This window comes from Prionailurus viverrinus, chromosome E2 (assembly GCF_022837055.1).
Source record: "Prionailurus viverrinus isolate Anna chromosome E2, UM_Priviv_1.0, whole genome shotgun sequence".
Taxonomy (NCBI): Eukaryota; Metazoa; Chordata; class Mammalia; order Carnivora; family Felidae; genus Prionailurus; species Prionailurus viverrinus.
Genome location: NC_062575.1, coordinates 28,564,735 through 28,583,156, shown reverse-complemented (window position 1 = coordinate 28,583,156; position 18,422 = coordinate 28,564,735). Strand labels below are relative to the sequence as shown.

Here is an 18,422-nt window from a genome sequence, read left to right as displayed (position 1 = left end):
AGTTAATTTTTCTCTTGCTTTTCTCTTGCTCCATTGAATTACACATTTTATTTATAGCTATTCCTGAGCCAGTGCTCAATATACACAGTTTAATTGTAAATAACCAAATGTTGAGAGTACACACTAGTCTCTATTCCTTATACGTCCATTTTGTCCTTATGGGTCTTGTCTCCGGGTCTTGGCATGATTTTTTACTTTCTATTGCCAACCCCCTCCCACTTCTGTTTTCTTCTTCCAAATCCTGTCTAGACCTAACCAGATTTTCTCAGTTTAATGAGGAGGTGGTTCTATCATTAGGTTTTTGTTGATGACCAGACTGTATGGGATGAGAATTGCCATCTATGAATTCCTGGAGGGCAGGGACTGTGCCTTGTTCATTTTTATTCTCCCAGTGCCAGCATGGTGTAGGCATAGGGTGCCTAGTCAGTATTTTTAGACAAAGATCATGGGTGTGCTCTTTCGTAACTTTGTAGCAGCAGACATATTGTACAAAAAACTCACGGTTGTGAAAATGTAACTTTGTAATGTATATTTGCCTCTCTCTAAACAGTCTTGCTGACATAACAGAAAAACTTTGTAACTGCTTGTATGATTTCTGTAAATTCTCAAGAGTGCCTCCAAATGGGAAACGTGTACAGTTTGGTGATTGCATTCAAGTGAAACACTCTACTCTTTATTCTCCTTGGTATCAAGTGGGTGCTAGCATATTTGTATCATAACTTTTTTTTTTAACAATAAGCATCTGTAATTAGTTTATTTGAAATATTAACTTTTCTCATACATTTAAATTTAAAAAGGAAACAGTTCTTTTTTCTTTTTTTAATCCATTAAAGGAGTCTTTGCAACAACGGTATATATTCTTCTAATATATTTCTGCATAGGTAGAACCATGCATATGGATTTTGGGGGGGAAAATCAGTGGTAATTTGTGTGGTTTACAAGGATATGGTTTAGCAATCAACTTTATGTTGTAGTGCTAAAAAGAAGTTCTTGATGTAATTCCCTTATGTAAAGGTACCTCTTTGTGTCGGAAACCTATAAAAATAACCAGAGATGATTTCCCACTGTAATCCTATGCCTATAAAATCAAACTTAGAAACTGTGAGTAATTAAATGACCAAGAATCTTTGATGCATTTTTCTTTTCTTCTCTTTTAGAACTGCCACTGGATGACCCAGATTCCCTGTAATTGATAATGTTGGAGATCGGTTCTGCAACTTTCTTCCATATTCGTTTGTTAAAAACAAATAGAATGCAAGTTCCTCCACTCCAGATTATGAAAACAGTACTTGGAAAACTGAAAACTATCTAAATGATTGTCTTTGGTTGGGCCGTGTTCTTAGTGAGCAGAAGCCTTGGCCAGGGTCTGCTGTTGACTCTTGAGGAGCACATAGCCCACTTCCTGGGGACTAGAGGTGCCACTGCTACCATGGGTAATTCCTGTATCTGCCGAGATGACAGTGGAGCGGAAGATAGTGTTGACACCCAGCAGCAACAAGCCGAGAACAGTGCAGTACCCACTGCTGACATGAGGAGCCAACCCCGGGACCCTGTTCGGCCACCAAGGAGGGGCCGAGGACCACATGAGCCAAGGAGAAAGAAACAAAATGTAGATGGACTAGTGCTGGACACACTAGCAGTCATACGGACTCTTGTAGACAAGTAAGTATCTGACTCCTTGCCACCTCCTATGAGATGATAGCATTCTATAGGAACCATAACCTTTGACTCCTTCACTTCATTAGGATCTCTTCACCAAGCCTTGAGCTCATAAGGCAAGGGAGAATATTTTATTTCTCCTCTGATGGCAGAGTAAATTCTAAGCTTTGATATTTTTACTTGCTAACATCTACTCCTGTCTGGAAGTATCTAAACATTTCAATAGCAGAAAACACAAAGCTATGATCTTTATTAAGGAATGTAGTAAATAAGGAGCGAGTTTGTGTTGCAAGCTACAATAGGAAATGGTTTCACAAAGACTGATTCTTATCTTGCTTGCCTATCTACGCCACAGACCAGAGATTCAAGATGAGTTATTTTTCCGAGAGCATGGCTGTGTGCACTTTCTGTTGGCAATGTAGGGACGTAGATCAAGGAAAAGCGTTCGTCCTCCTCTCTTTTTGTATCCCTTATTTGGCCATCTTAGATCCATTTGGGAAGCTTGTAAATTGAAACTGCAGGGCACACCTGTACGTGTTTTGTTTCTCCCCTGCTTTGTCTAACTATATGTATGAAATCCCAGATTGAATAACAGTGAAATGAAAGAACATTGTTCAAGTTGAAAAAATATTTTAACTTAACTGCAGTTCAGTAGTTAGGAGCAAAAGTTTTAGAACCATATCAACCAAGTTTCAAATTTTGGCCCAGCCCCTTGACTAGCTACATAATAGTGGGTGAATTAATTCTCTAAGCCTCAGGTTCCTCATCTATAAGAGGGAAATTATGTCTTTCTTACAGAGATTATCATAATATATGTAAAGCTTCTAGAATAGTGCCTTACACATAACAATCACTCAGTAGATGATAGTATTTTTTTTAATGCTTATTTATTTTGAGAGAGAGAGAGAGGGAGCACAAGCAGGGGGGAAGAGCAGAGAGAGAGAGAGAGAGAGAGAGAGAGAGAGAGAGAGAGAGAGAGAGAGAGAATCCCAAGCAGGCTCCACACTGTCAGCACAGAGCCTGACACAGGGCTCGATCCCATGAACTTCGAGATCATGAGCTGAGCTGAAATCAAGAGGAGCCAGACATTCAACCAAGCCACCCAGGTGCCCCAACTTTTTTTTAAAGTTATATCTGGGTTCTTTTTGCCTCAGGCTCTGCTAGTAAATTTAAGTATCTAAATATTTGATAATCACTTTTATAAAACCTAGTTTTAATTCCTCAAAATTATAGCGTTAAGCAAGGTATACCTGTGCATATTATTCTGAGGGGAATTTTTTCCCTCATAGAAATAAATTTATTTTGTACATCTTAATATCTGCTGTAGAACAGGCCGGGGAAAGGAGGTTCTTACAAATCTTCTCCATAACCAATTCAGAAAGGTCTTCCTAACGTTATTAATACCAGCCTTTAAAGCAGTTCTGGTATCTGACTCAATTTTGTTTATACTGTGGATAGACTCTTTTTAAATTCTTTTTTTAAATTATTTATATTGTAGTTAATATACAGTACAACATTGGTTTCAGAGGTAGAATTCAGTGATTCATCATTTACATTCAACACCCCATGCTCATCACAAGTGCCCTTCTTAATACTCACCACCCATCTAGCCCGTCTCCCACCCACCTCCCTTCATCAACCCTCAGTGTGTTCTCTGTCAGTTAAGAGTCTCTTGTAGTTTGTTTCCCTCTCTTCTCTTTCCCTGCCCTTCCTATATATCCATCTGTTTTATTTCTTATATTACACATATGAGTGAAATCATGTATTTTTCTTTCTCTGATTGACTTTCTTCACTTAGCATAATATATTCTAGCTCCATCCACGTCATTGCAAGTGGCAAGATTTTTTTTTTTTTTGATGGCTGAGCAATATTCCATTGTATATATACATCTTTATTCATTCAACAGTCAAGGGACATTTGGGCTGTCTCCATAATTTGGCTATTGTTGATAATGCTGCTAGAAGCATTGGGTTGCACGTACCCCCTTGGAATCTGGAATTTTTGTATCCTTTAGGTAAATACCTAATAGTGCAATTGCTGGGTCATAGTTCCGTTTTTAGTTTTTTGAGGAATCTCCACACTTCTTTCCAGAGCGGCTGCATCAGTTTGCATTCCCACCAGCAGTGCAAGAGGGTTTCCCTTTCTCTGCATCCTCACCAACACCTCTTGTTTTGTTGTTAATTTTATGAATTTTAATGCTCATATGTTTGTAGAAAATATTTATTGAATATAAATCTATGCCATTTACATCCCTCAAACTCAGTCAAGAAGCTAGAAACTGTTATTTAAAGTTTCTTCATGGTGCCTGGTTTTTTTTGGTTGTTTGTTTTGTGTTGTTTTTGAGAGACAGCACATGCAAGCGCGTGAGCAGGGCAGGAGCACAGGGAGAGAGAATCTTAAGTAGACCTGCACCTGGGGGGTGGGGGTGGGGTGCACACACACAAGGCTCCATCTCACAACCCTGTGAGGTCATGACCTGAGCTGAAATCAAGAGTCGACGCTTAACTGATTGAGCCACCCAGGTGCCTCTCTGCATGGTGACATTTAAAACATACTATAAAATTATAATGAAAAGTTTCCCTTCCCAAATAAGGAAACCACAAGCAGTGTTATTTAAGCCCATTCGAGAAGTACAGAATAGGCTTTGCCGTATTTTTTAAGAAAGTGATTAAGACAGTATGGAAGCAGAGTAGGAGATTTATCTCCAATCTTTTAGAAAATATTACACATTATAAGTGAACTTGTTGATGAAGCAACTAATTCACTAACCTGAGGCAAATAGCGTACATTTGAGTAATAGGGTCATCTTTACCGTAAACCTGCTTATACCAAATTATAGCTAGAACTCTTCTGAGAATGAGCAAATAAGGCAGATGTAGAGCAAGTGTGACGGGACCTGTTCGAGAAGCTAATGGCCAAACAGCGTTCAGACAGTTACAAACATAGTCACTGTAGCTTGTTTTTCAGAAACTACTAAAGGAGAAGAATTTCATACCTATAAAGTTTATAAGGCTGTTAAAACTAACCGTGGAAGATAGGACTGATGGACTTGGTAAGAATATACCTAAAAAGATGTATGCAGATGTCACAATTTTAGAATAATTGGTATTGATTGTTCCCCTCATTCTGCTTGTTACTTAGGAAAGGATGATGTTGATCTGAGAGAGGGGAGCAGTTTCTAAAGCTGTAGTGAGAGGCTTATATAGGAAACACACTTTAAATATACTTAAAGTCGTTTTGAAGTTCTCTTATTTGCATTTTCTTTTTTTTGGTAGTGACTTTATCCTCAAATTGTCAGTGGTATTAATATTATTCTCATATAGTTTGGGACTTTAAGTTACAGACTCCTGATGGAAGTGTTTTCCTCACTGTGTGTGTGTGTGTGTGTGTGTGTGTGTGTGTGTGTGTGTCTGTTCTGTCTTCCTCTCTGTCATTCTGTCTCTCTTCCTGTCATTTTTGCTGTTATCTCCATCTACCTTCAGTCTACGACTTAACCTAAAATTGGCAGGTCTGCGTTCCCATAGCCTGAGTCCTGCTATATGGCTTTCTTTGCCTTTTCTGTCACTGGAGACTTGCAGCTTGATATCAGTTGTAGGTCAGATTGTCATTCCTAACTTTCTTCCAACTTCTTTCACTGAGAGGGGAACCCCATCTGAGCTTCACTTCCTGAGTCTGTTCCATCCCTTGCACAGGTGTGGTTTTGGTCCCCATTACCTACCCTGCAGGCATAGAGCTCCTGGTCACCTCTGTCTAGTTCCAGACAGTGAGCCCCATTGTCCTGCAGCTTTAGCTCCTGCGTCCCACCAGGAATTTCTGCTGCATTTCTGTTCCACAGAGAAGTTTATCTTGTTTTTTGAATGTAAGGATGTGTGTGTGCGTCCTTAAAGTGCATCTGTGTAGAATCGAGGTGTTGTAGTCCTCATTGGTCACTGACTCTACCACATTTTTATTATTCTTTCCTTTTTCCCTAATCCTGTTGTCTCCTTTGCCTGACCCACTAACCAAATATCAATGGGTAACCATTCTCGTGAATTTAAGGTTATTTTCTTCCAATCTGCCTGCCATATGTATGTTTGTGTCTCTATAGGAAGTTTATAATAGTATTTTGTGTGTGATTTTAAAAACTGACATAAGTGATACATAAATCTTTGTTTTTAACTTCTGTCAACATTATTTGAGACCTATGTTGCTGTGTATCAAGCTACAACTGCTTCTGAGTCCTGCAGATTATTCCTTTGTATGTTTGAAAGTCTTCTATTTTGTTATCCTGTTATCTGGTGATGGTCACTTACATTGATTCCAAATTTTGTTCCTACAAATAGCATTATGACAAATAATCTCCTACACATCTATTACCTGTGTTAATAGTTTCTCTGGCATTGTTGGGACATTTAATTTCATTATTGCCAGATTGCTCTCCGGAAATATTTGTAATTGGTCAGTTACATCATTTAAGACAAATCTTTTGAATGGTTATTTGTTATTTCTTCTGAGAGAGAGAGAGAAAGAGAGTGTGTGTGCGCGCATTCAGGGGAGGGGCAGAGAGAGGGAGAGAGAGAATCCCAAGCTCCATGCTGTCAGCTCAGAGCCCCATGCAGGGCTAGATCTCACAAACCATGAGATCATTACCTGAGCTAAAATCAAGAGTCTGATGCTTAAGGAACTGAGCCACCCAGCTGCCGCTAAGGCAAATCTTTTAAATGATAATTTTCCCTTGTTATGGAAAGGTACAGGATATGTCAGATAACCAGTACCTAATGAGTACCTGAAATTAACTTAATAATTTCCATATCATAAGAGTATTCTGAGGATTAAATGATTGAAAACAATAGTTTTTACAGGTTTCTTCATAGTAAAGCAGAGAGCCATGATATGTAAATAAACCTGAATTAGATCTAAGTAATTAGATTTATCATTGTTTGATGGAAAATATTTCGTTCATTAGTGAAGTTCCCCTAAAGCACTTCCTTAAGATTCCTGGGATCACAGATTGAAAACCCACTAAATTACAGTTTATAATGCCATTTTAGAGCATCATCTACAATATTAAATATCTCCTTGATTAAGTTTGGTTTCTTTTTCTTCTACTGCCATTTTATGAAACTTAAGCAAATAGTGTTATCTCCCAGAAGAACACTTAAAAATGAAGATGTTTATGTAGGCGCTTGCTTCCATAAATCCTCAGTTGAGATTGTAATCTCTCTTCCTGGTGTTTCTTTGAGGTAAGTTGGAGGAAGATGATTTGGGCCTCCCTAGCTCATCTTGGTTGGCATTGGGCCTCTAGAGAAAGCTGAGTAGTTCTGTGGTCTCCAGTTCTAGTCCCATGCTTTTGCTCCAGGCCATGTGGTGGTCTGTGCCTATGCCCTCCTGCCCCTTTTATTTGTGGGCCATCGCAGATGATGGTCTTGGTCTTGAAAATGAACACATGTGGTGTATATTTGTCCTCACAGCGTGTATCTCCAGTTGTCTCTTCCATCTCTTTCTCCACAACCTTCCATGTTCATTTCTTCTTTCTCTTTCTATACCACACTGTCAGTTTGAATTTTTATTTGGAATTGTCATTTCTTATTTCTTCAAGTTTGATGTGTTGACTATTTGTTTTTCAGTGATCAGGAACCTCCCTATTCAATGATTACATTGCACGAAATGGCAGAAACAGGTATTTTTAAAATTTTTAAAAAAATATTTTCTAATGAATTCATAATTATGGAAAATATGACCACTTTATTTTAAATAAAAGATTCCAAAAGTACTTAATACACATGACCATTAAAAGCCTTACGTGTGCAGAAGTTTTCCTATCCAAAGGTAAAAATTAATAATCACTATATATTGCATCCTGAATATGTAGCTGCACCTCTCAGCAACGGTTTTATTTCACCTAAATTATTAAAAGAGAACTTGGGGGAGCATTGACAGATCTTTGACCAAAACTCTTCCAGAATGGGAAGGGTAGTTTTTTGGCCCTTAATTTCCTAAGTATCATTCTGAAAGTAGAGCCAACTGCTTCAGATATTTAATCTTCTCAGTACGCTCCTATGTTATAAACAAGATGCTGAAAACTATTTTAATTATAATTTGAGAACCCAGGACCATAGCTTCAATTCTCTCCAAATAAAGATGCCCCCAAATCACCAGGCTCCTGCAAATTAAGAATCTTTGGTTCTACCGTGATGACTACAATTAATGACTGTCTATGCCAAATGTTAACTGCTTAAAAGCTACAAGATGAAAGCCAAAAGTGTTTCTATTTTAATATAAAGTCACCTTGTGTTATAAGTGATATATTTTCACATTTTAGAAATAGTGGCTCTACCATATAATCTTATTGATTTGCTCTTAGATGAAGGATGGTTGGATGTTGTCCAGTCTTTAATTAGAGTTATTCCATTGGAAGATCCACTGGGACCAGCTGTTATAACATTGTTACTAGATGAATGTCCATTGCCCACTAAAGTAAGTTAATACTTCTCTTTAATGAAACTGTCACCTATGCTTAAACACAGGATAAATGCCTACAAAGAACCTTTGATATAATGCATTTCCTCTTTATACATTTGTGGTCTATTTCATTCAATATTGACTGAATATTGACTGAGGGGCATTATGTAAACTTTTTTATTTCTAATGAAGTGCTACATCCTCTTTCTATCACTAACTTACTATAAAGCTTTGGTTTAAAATTTTAAAATGTTAAAAATTAGAACATTTATATTTGAAACAGCAATCTTCTTGAAGTTGGAAGACAATGTTCAATTGCTGAGCTGATTTTCTTACCTGTCTCTAAACAAATTTCCTCATAACAAAAGGTTTTCTTTAATGTTTCCTATTAAGAGAAAAAGCTATTATACTAAAAGCCCTTGTGAGTCTTACTCTAACATATTAAAGATTGGTATGACCTTGATTTTCCCTTAAATAGAACAAAAGTATCAAACTTTCATTGCCTTCGTCCATATCTTCTATGGAATGGGTTTTTGTTTTTTTTTTTTTAAATTTTGGGTGCTGGCATCTGTCATTTGGTTGAGCCTCAGACATTTGGGCACAACATGGAAAAACTTATGAACAGAAGAGAAAAGCCTTTGGCCCAGTCACTGATGAAATGACCTTTACCTAGGCTTATGAGAGGTTTCTGTTATAATTTGCCTCAAAAACTCTGGTGAGCTTTGTTCTTGCTTGATTAAAAAAAAAAAAAAAAAAAAATGTAAGTAACCTTTTACTTAAACATCACTAAGACCCTATTATTATCAATCATATTGGCATTTGGGTGGATTTAGTCTGTTTAATGATTCAGGAGTAAACAGCATATTTTTTTAATACAACTGGTACATTTTTTTTTTTTAATGTTTATTTATTTTTGAGACAGAGAGAGACAGAGCATGAGCAGGGGAGGGGCAGAGAGAGAGGGAGGCACAGAAGCTGAAGCAGGCTCCAGGCTCTGAGCTGTCAGCACAGAGCCCAACGCGGGGCTCGAACTCACGAACTGTGAGATCATGACCCGAGCCGAAGTCGGACGCTTAACCGACTGAGCCACCCAGGCACCCCTACATTTTGAATGAAGTAGAATCTAGCAATTCATGTAAGAAAACTTCCAGGTTTATCAAATAACATTGATATCATTGAGTGCATTGTATCATTTTGTAGGTGCATTCTGAGTTAATTTCATAACTGGCTATAGCTTTTGTCTCAAATGATTCCCCTGGAGGAAAAAACCTAAGTGATGATATATTTACCAAATTCCCTTGTACATTTTTGTTTTTAGGATGCACTCCAGAAATTGACTGAAATTCTCAATTTAAATGGAGAAGTAGCTTGCCAGGACTCCGGTCATCCTGCTAAACACAGGAACACATCTGCAGTCCTAGGTTGCTTGGCTGAGAAACTAGCAGGTAACTCTGGAAACCTCTACCAAGAAAGATCTTCAGTTTTTTTGACATGATGGGGAAGATTGCAGGTCTTTAATCAAACCTGTATCAGAAAGGAGTGTCTCAAAAGAAATAAAATAAAATTTTAATTTAATTTAATTTAATTAATACTGAGGGACAAGAGCTAACTGGAAAAAAAGTACTCAAAGTCCAAAGAGATGAATGCAATCTAATTTAGCTTTGAGGATTTTCAGAGACATTTATTTATTTTTAAATGTTTATTTTTGAGAGAGAGAGAGAGAGAGAGAGCACAAGTGGGGTAGGGGCAGAGAGAGAGGGGGGCACAGAATCTGAAGCAGGCTCCAGGCTCCGAGCTGTCAGCACAGAGCCCGACATGGGGCTCAAACCCATGTACTGGGAGATCATGACCTGAGCCGAAGTCGGATGCTTAACTGACTGAGCCACCCAGGCACCCCCAGAGAGACATTTAAAAGAAAAAGTTGTACTCATTTGCTTTAAAATTAAGAATAAAAGGTTACATTCAGTATAATAAATAAAGATTATGGAGGTATATATTTATGCATATAATAGGTAATATACATTTATGCACTTTATAGAGTTTAGCTAGATAATAGAGACCTACAAGGTAGGAGAAGAAGAAAAGGAACTGTCATTGTAGCAGTTCCTGAGAAGAGAAGCAGATATTTAACTTGTTTATGAACATTACCCACTTTAGGAAAGTTAGCATCAAAGTGCAGGTGAAGAGCTCAGCTAGTCAGAATCCTGTATGGTGGAAGAAACAATGGATTCCAAATCAGGACCCGTGGGTACTGCCTCCGATTCTGCCATGTGCACCCCAAATGCACCAGAATGAGTGACTTCACTGTGGGCTCCATTGCTCAGCTGTGAAATAGAAACAGTACTATTCCCTGCCTCAGAGCAGGAGGCTTGAATAAGACACTGGGTGAGAGTACCTTGTCAAAGAGTTCTAAAAAAACAATTTTACTGTTATTAGTTACTGATGAAAAAGAATATGGCCCATTTCATTGTATCTTGTGTTTGTTATGTTTGTCCAGGTCCTGCAAGTATAGGCTTACTTAGCCCAGGAATACTGGAATATTTGCTACAGTGTCTGGTAAGTGAGGCATCAAAGCCAGTTATTCTTAGTCATCTACAACTGTGCATTTTTCTAAAATTGCCAGCTTAACCACTGGCACAGAGAATGGAATCAGTTATAAATTTTATTTGCAGGTGTTTCCTGAGTGTTTATCTATTCCCTCCTATGTTCAAAAAAAAAAAAAAAAAAAAATGAGGGCGGGATAGGAATTTATTGCAAGCAAAAGCAGCTGAGTTGGTCTGGTTTTAAATTTAGTCCTAAGATAGCTGCTATGATTGGCTTTTGTGTGTGTGTCCTTAGGGTCGGCCAAATGGTAGTAGGGACCTCTGCAGCGGAAACAAAATTACATGGCATTCCAAGCCAGGAAACTGTCAGGTCAGATTGCCAGTGCATATAAATCTCCACTTCTTCCCTCCCCCTCTGGCTACTGCTCTTATAACTGTTGTCGTGGAGTACTTGATCTATTGTCTGTGAAGCTTGCGGTTTGCTGAGGTTGTGCTGTCAGATCTCTTACACTGCTGGACTGCAGACTTGACTGGTCTGTATTTGTTAAAGTTATTTTTGCAGGCCTCCTGAGCATTGGCCTTCTTCAAAATCTGAAAGACCTTATTTTTCAATACTTATATGATATGTATCTAAGACACACCCCACTATGCTAAGCAAGCCCTGTGGGGATACAAAAGTAGTATAACCAGTCCTTTGCCCTTAAGAAGTTTCCTGGTTAACTGGGGGAATAGAACTACTCGGACAAGACAGTTAGCCTCCATTTTATGACAGGGCATGATCAAGGGCAAAATCCCCTCTCTCAGACTAAGTGCCATAAGAGTACTGAGAAGGTGATGGGGAGGTGGAAGATGGTGGTGGTAAGGCCCAGGAGAGCCATGGGAGACAGGCTTCCAGATGAAGGTGGCATCTCAGCTAGGTCACATCATAGGTTAGGATTTGACTGTGCACACTGGAAGGAAAAATGGGTTTTGGCTAAGGGCCCATCACCAGCAGAAGCTCAGAGATAGAAATGACCATGCTCCTGGCATATTACAGAGAATTGTCTGTTCAGGAGACAGTGTTTAGAGACAGGAGGACAGGCCTGAACATCCTGATGGGGAGGGCTCTGGGCCTGAAAAACCAGACTGAGGAATTGAGAGTGGATATGGCAGGAAGCAGGGTACCGAACAGGCTTTGCTGCAGGGCATGCTGGTGGTTGCATGAGAGTTGCAGAACCTTTGAGCCCCAGGGAAGTGAGTAGGAATCACCTGATGTTCTAGAGCTCCTTTGCAAGCTGCTAACGTAGCTGCGGTAAAGGATGGCTCTGAGAAGGTGTGATGTTAAGCAGGTAGGTTTTTCTTTAAATGATGAACACATGTGATGTGAAGTTAAATGTAATTTAAAGAGCGCTGCCCCACCTACCATTAGCATTTGTGGATTTCCTTGCAGAAAACAGACTGAAAACTAAGCCATAAGGTATTCATTCCATCATTTATAATTTTGGAACCTGGTAGTAATGTGTGGTTCCTTCAAGGCTTCTGAATAAAAGTCATTCTTAGCTACAATTCTAGGTTTCTGTTTGGCTTGCTTAAATCAGTGTAAGAATCCGCATGGTTTTCTTTCACAAAGCCCTAATATAAATGTTACTAAGTGGAATAACACAGTGCATTTAACAAAATACTTCTGAAATTTGCATATCTGTAAATGAACCCGGTGGCTTCAAGAAAATAATATACAATTTTATGAGACTCTGTCTTGGTTCCTTATTACTAGCAGTATTAGCAAACAGGATTAAGGACTCAAATGAGTAAAACTCTTCTGATTGCTCCAAAAAAATCAAGCACATATTGGGTAAAAAGAAGAAATTGGTAACTCGCTGCCTCTGCAGGGAAATGATGTTTTTGCTTTGTGTTTCTCTATCTTTTGTTGTCTTTCAGAAGCTACAGTCCCACCCCACAGTCATGCTCTTTGCACTTATTGCGCTGGAAAAGTTTGCACAGACAAGTAGGTATAGTGACTTCTTGCACTAATGATCTTCTGAATTGGCTGTTAAAAATCTTATTTTTATTACTTACTGGATGAGCTTATGCTTTAAGCCCCATCAAACAGGTACACGTTCCGTATTTGGGTAGACACTTCAAGGCCAGTGAGATATAACAGGGACAAAAGCCAAGAGTTTCTCACCTAAGAATCAAAGCTTAATGACCATGGTTACTGACTTTTTGTAGCTAAAAAGTTAATGATGAGGGGTGCCTGGGTGAATCAGTCAGTTAAGTGTCCAACTTCTGCTAAGGTCATGATCTCACAATTCATGACATTGAGCCCTGCATCAGACTCTGCTCTGACAGCACTGAGCCTGCTTGGGATTCTCTCTCCCTCTGTCTCTGCCCCTCCCCCACTTGTACTTTCTCTCTTTCTCTCTCTGACGCAAAATAAATAAACCTAAAAAAGAAAAAAAACATTAGTGATGAGATTGCTACTTCCCAGAAAGTAGTCAAGGCTCCTGGGCTATGTCCTTATTCTAGTTTCCAAGTTTTCTAATTGCCTGTCCTCACTCCTTCCCACCCCTTACCTGCCCAGCAAATCATCCTACCCTTTCATGGTTAATTCAAGGTTTATGTCTTCCCAAACAGGTGAAAATAAATTAACTATCTCTGAATCCAGTATTAGTGACCGGCTTGTCACATTGGAGTCCTGGGCTGATGATCCTGATTATCTGAAACGTCAAGTCGGGTTCTGTGCCCAGTGGAGCTTAGACAATCTCTGTAAGTAGCAATTGTCCTTCCAAAAAGGAAAAAGCCTGTTTCCCCTTCCAAACCCATTTCTTACACAGGACCACTATTCTGTAATTCACTATTTTGTAATAGTGAATGTGACACTTACCTTATAAGGTCCTATACTGTAGCTTGGCTGTATTCTAGCAGAAAAACATTCTAGGGACCCTCTAGATAAGAATTATATGGAATGCTTCTAATTCCAGCACTCTTTCTGTTCACAAACTTTTACTGATACCCTACTTCCTGCTGCATCAGGGCCATTAATCAAATGGCAGTGTCTAGGGGTGCCTGGGTGACTCAGTCAGTTAAGCGTCTAACTCTTGATTTCAGCTCAGGTCATGATCTCATCGTTCATGAGTTTGAGCCCAGCATCGGACTCTGCTCTCATAGCATGGAGCCTGCTTGGGATTCTCTGTCTCCCTCTTCCTCTCCACTCCTCCCCCACGTGCATGCGCCTGCTCAGACTCTGTTTCTCTTTCTCTCTCTCTCTCTCTCTCTTTCTCTTTCTCTCTCCCTCTTTCTCAAAAGTAAACATTAAAAAAAATAGCAGTGGGGCACCTGGGTGGCTCAGTCAGTTAAGTATCCAACTTCGGCTTAGGTCATGATCTTGCGGTTCATGAATTCAAGCCTCACGTTGGGCTCTGTGCTAACAGCTTGGAGCCTAGAACCTGCTTCAGATTCTATGTCTCCCTCTCTCTCTGCCCCTCCCCTGTTCTCTCTGTCTCTGTCTCTCTCTCAAAAATAAATTTTAAAAAATAGCAGTGTCTAATCAACTCTTCTGACACAAACTATCTCCTCACTGTCCTATAAGCGGGCCCCAGTCATTCCTGCCTCTGGGCCTTTCCCTCACTTGGAGTTCTCTGTCTTTACTGTCCTCCTTATCCTAACTTGGCTCTTCAAAACTCAAGACTCGTCTTACCTATATGAGGAGGGTTGCTCCCAGCTTTTCTTGTTCCCTTTCAACAGCTGCTAGAACTAAAACTACCCCTACTACTAATCCTCACTCCCCCTCCAGAGTTAGCACTGTGCAGAAGCACAGCTGGACGTGTGCACCCCCTGCTCCTGCCACAGCACTGTGGGGAGTTGCTTTGTGCACGGCCTGTGTGGTGCCAGTGAAAGAATCGTTCTTAGAAAGTATAGTTTGGCTTTGGTTGCATGCAAAATAACAAATCCAGAGAGCAGAAGCATGAACCTCACAGTGCTGTCCTAGCCTGTCCTAACTTTTGCTTAATTGATCCTCATGTGGTCGTGCAGCAACAGAGCCAAGGTCTTTAAGTCTCCCTACCAATTCTGCCATTTCTGAGCACCTCCCCTTAACTAGAATGGCAGCCAGTGATGACACTAGCTTTTTCCCCACAACAGCCTACCTTAGAAACATGACCACTTTTTCTTTTGCAGTTTTAAAAGACAGTAGGCAGCTGACCTATGAGAAAGTGGACTTGAATAGCATTAGGGCCATGCTGAATAGCAACGATGTCAGCGAGTACCTGAAGATCTCGCCTCATGGCTTGGAGGTAAAGCTTTCATGGATGGAACATTCAGGGGGAAGAAATCTTGGTCTCATTTTCACACTCTGGTTCTGAACAAAAAAGCAATTTTTTGCTGAATAGATGGAAGTTCATTTCATACTCCAGGAGTGTTTAGAGGTAGAACTGGCAGACAGAAGGTGTTTGGGATATTACTTAGTCTTTTATATCCCACACGTGCTATACTCATAGTAAGTAAGCACTATAATATTTTTTGACAGTTTGATTTTTTTTTTTTTTTTGTAGTTTCAAGTTTTCTTTAAATTCCAGTTAACATACAGTGTAAATATTAGTTTCGGGTGTATAATTTAGTGATGCATCACTTACATACAACGCCCAATGCTCATCACAACCAGTGCCCTCTTTAATGTCCATCACCCATTTAACCCATCCCTCCACCCACCTCCCCTCCAGCAATTGTTTGTTCTCTATAGAAAATTTGATGGGGGTGCCCGGGTGGCTCAGTCGGTTGAGTGTCCGACTTCAGCTCAGGTCATGATCTCACACTCTGTGAGTTCAAGCCCCTCATCGGGCTCTGTGCTGACAGCTCAGAGACTGGAGCCTGCTTCAGATTCTGTGTCTCCCCCTCTCTCTGCCCCTCCCCTGCTCATGCTCTGTCTCTCTCTGTCTCAAAAATAAAAATAAAAACATTAAAAAAAGTTTTTTTTAAAAAAAAGAAAATTTGATGTAAATATGTCTGTTTTCAATCTCTGCCATTTTATTCAGCTAAAGGTACAAAGACTAGTGTTTCCTAAAGAAGCCCTTCCTTTTTAAATCCCTGCATAACCAGTTGTATTCTTTCTAATGTTCCGCCTCTTCCCTGTGTGTTGGAAATGTTGCCGATTTTGTGGTGCACGTTGGTGAACGCTGCTTCTGTACAAGAAGGCATCATAAGGCACTAGACATGTCAAGATTAAAGAACTGTTTGAAGAGTGGCTGCAGACAGCTCTTTGATCTTGCGTATTGCCAAACACCTCCGTAGTTTTCTGCTTTAGATTATCTTGGGGTATCCCGTCTTATACCCTTCAATGTCCTTCTCTGTGTCCATCCTAACAAGTGCAGGTTAAGGCCATGTTAACGCATCTGTAAAAGATTCCACTGTGAAGGTAAATACCTGTAAGTACTTCAAAACAGTAGCCCTCGTTAATTCTTCCTGTGGCCGTGTTTGAGGCCTTTCAACCCTGTTAGAACTCCTTGGGGATAAAACCATAAAACAGAGTGTGCTTCATTCTGTTTTGCACTTTTTGTACCTGGGGATGTACAGAGAAGGAAATGACCATCCGCCAGAAGCTTCGATAAGGAAAAAGACTCCACCTCTGAGTGGTCACTTGTCTTTGGTAGTCTCCAGGCATTGATGGTAGACTATGACCCGCTTTGGTTTTGCCAGGCTCGCTGTGATGCTTCCTCTTTTGAAAGCGTGCGTTGCACCTTCTGCGTGGATGCTGGGGTGTGGTACTACGAAGTCACTGTGGTCACTTCTGGCGTCATGCAGATCGGCTGGGCCACGCGAGACAGCAAATTTCTCAATCACGTGAGTACCCTAGAGAACTGTGTGAACAGGGCCAACCGCAGGCTTTTGGTGAGCGGGTGGAGGACGCGGCTTTTTCAGGTAGGCTTGCAGTGTCATCGTGCCTCGGGGTGCACCACGTGCTGCCAGATCCCTCGCAGAGGGGGTGCCGAATGGATTCAGAAAAAGCGAAACACAAGTGAAACCGCCCGTCAGCTTTTTTCCCCCTCGAGTTTCAAGTTCACATTCGTTTTTACCTACAGGTTGGATGTGTCCTTTGTCTCTGTAGGGTGTCTCCGTCCCCAGCCACATTGCTGGCTTGGTTTTCATATTGGGACCCAGCATGACTTTTACCTTGCATTTAAGCTTTAAGAACCTTGTAGGAATTCTCTTCCTTTCATAAAATACTAAATATTGGCTTGACTTCTTTAACTTGACTTTTATCTTGTGATTGGTAGGCACATTTGTTTTCAATATTTAGTATTTATCTTTTGTTGTAGAAAGCTGGCAGGTAAGAGGGAAGATGAAATCCACTAGAAGAAGCAGGATTCAGCTACTGCTGCTCGAGTGTGAGGGCAGGGCTTCCTCTCTTTCCTATAGATATTAATTTCTTGCCAATTTATGCCCTTCTGATGCCCAGCCTGATCGACTTTCTTGTGTTTCTCCAATTTTAAGCTGTTTGGAATCAATCCAGTTTTGATCTGGAATCTTTTGTGTGGATGTATGATTTTTACCCTTTGAACTGGGAAAACACTTTGGATTATTTTGCTAATTTAAACAGTAGTCTCCCATCTGTAAGGTGCTAGGTTGGGTGTTAGAAGTGAACCAACAAAACCAAACTCTGCTTGCCTGCTTATAGGTATAGTTTCGGAAGGACCGTTTCAGCAAGGCTGTGTAGCATCTTAGAATTGTGCATGGCCTTTTACTAAACTCCTTGCTGGAGAGACAACTGGAGGAAGAGAGTCAGTGGAGAGGTCAGATTCTTGTCCAGGATAGAAAACTAGACCCCAGTCTGCTGTTGCTTTTGTCGGGACTTTTCTCTGATGAAGGGCCTCCTCACTGACAGCACCTTAATTAAGACCTGGATGCGTGAGGCTTTATTGTGGCACCATGTGGTCAGAAGTACACGGGTCTGGAGAACAGTGCTGGTTAGTCTCTTAGTTCCCACCTTGGGCACTGATTTAAAGCAGGTAGCATCAATTATCCTGACAATCTGACCCAAAGGAGGTCCCGAAGACAATTTTTTAGACCTTAGGGGGCAAAAAGGTTTGTTTCCAGAGCGTTGTCATTTTGGAGCCATTCCTCTGACTCCCACAGCAGTCTGTACTGCCACCACGTCCATTTCACATATAATTGGAGACTGGGAGGACCTAAAGAATATTGGACTAGAATTCAGGCTCCTTCCTGTTCTATAAGAGTCATCTTCTTTGCATTTGAAAATGGAAAGAATCTCAGAGAATTAGCTAGGTTCCTCATTTGGGTGTAAAAAAAAGTTGTTCCAGAACTAGAAGAAAGATGGAAATCTCTAGGGAGGAAGCTCTAGGACAGCATTTGTTTCTCGTCATTTGGCAGCAGCACCACCACCGCCCCGCCCCCCCCCCCGCCGCCCATGAGTATATCTAATTCTCGATATTGTAAATTGTTTTTAATATTAAAATTTTTTTATTATTTACCAGTGAGGCTGCCACTAATTTCTGCCATATCATTGCAGAAACTTTGGCTCCTCAAATTAAGATCCTTAAAATGCTGTTTTCCTATCCTCTAAATTGCTTGACAGACTTTTAATTCCTTCCTTTAAAAATCAAAACCAGGGGTGCCGGGGTGGCTCAGTCTGTTAAGCATCCACCTCTTTGGTTTTGGCTCAGGTTATGATCTTATGGTTCATGAATTCGAGTCCTGTGTCGAGTTCTGTGCTGACAGTGCAGAACCTGCTTGGGATTCTCTGTCTCTCCCTATCTCTTTGCCCCTCCCCAGTATGTGTGCTCTCT

At 40.4% G+C, this 18,422-nt stretch overlaps 1 protein-coding gene across 4 annotated transcripts in view; it reads left to right on the top strand.

Moving 5' to 3' along the window:
• Positions 1-18,422, top strand: part of RSPRY1 (ring finger and SPRY domain containing 1) — a 47,720-nt gene that overhangs the window by 11,318 nt on the left and 17,980 nt on the right. For all 4 annotated transcript variants that reach the window (XM_047835218.1, XM_047835217.1, XM_047835219.1 and 1 more), the window contains exons 2-10: positions 1,158-1,662; positions 7,267-7,319; positions 8,004-8,116; positions 9,420-9,546; positions 10,599-10,657; positions 12,562-12,628; positions 13,258-13,389; positions 14,800-14,915; positions 16,315-16,458. In XM_047835218.1, coding sequence (XP_047691174.1) covers positions 1,313-1,662; positions 7,267-7,319; positions 8,004-8,116; positions 9,420-9,546; positions 10,599-10,657; positions 12,562-12,628; positions 13,258-13,389; positions 14,800-14,915; positions 16,315-16,458 — 1,161 coding nt within the window. In that variant the 5' untranslated portion in view covers positions 1,158-1,312. The remainder of the gene's footprint in view (positions 1-1,157; positions 1,663-7,266; positions 7,320-8,003; positions 8,117-9,419; positions 9,547-10,598; positions 10,658-12,561; positions 12,629-13,257; positions 13,390-14,799; positions 14,916-16,314; positions 16,459-18,422) is intronic.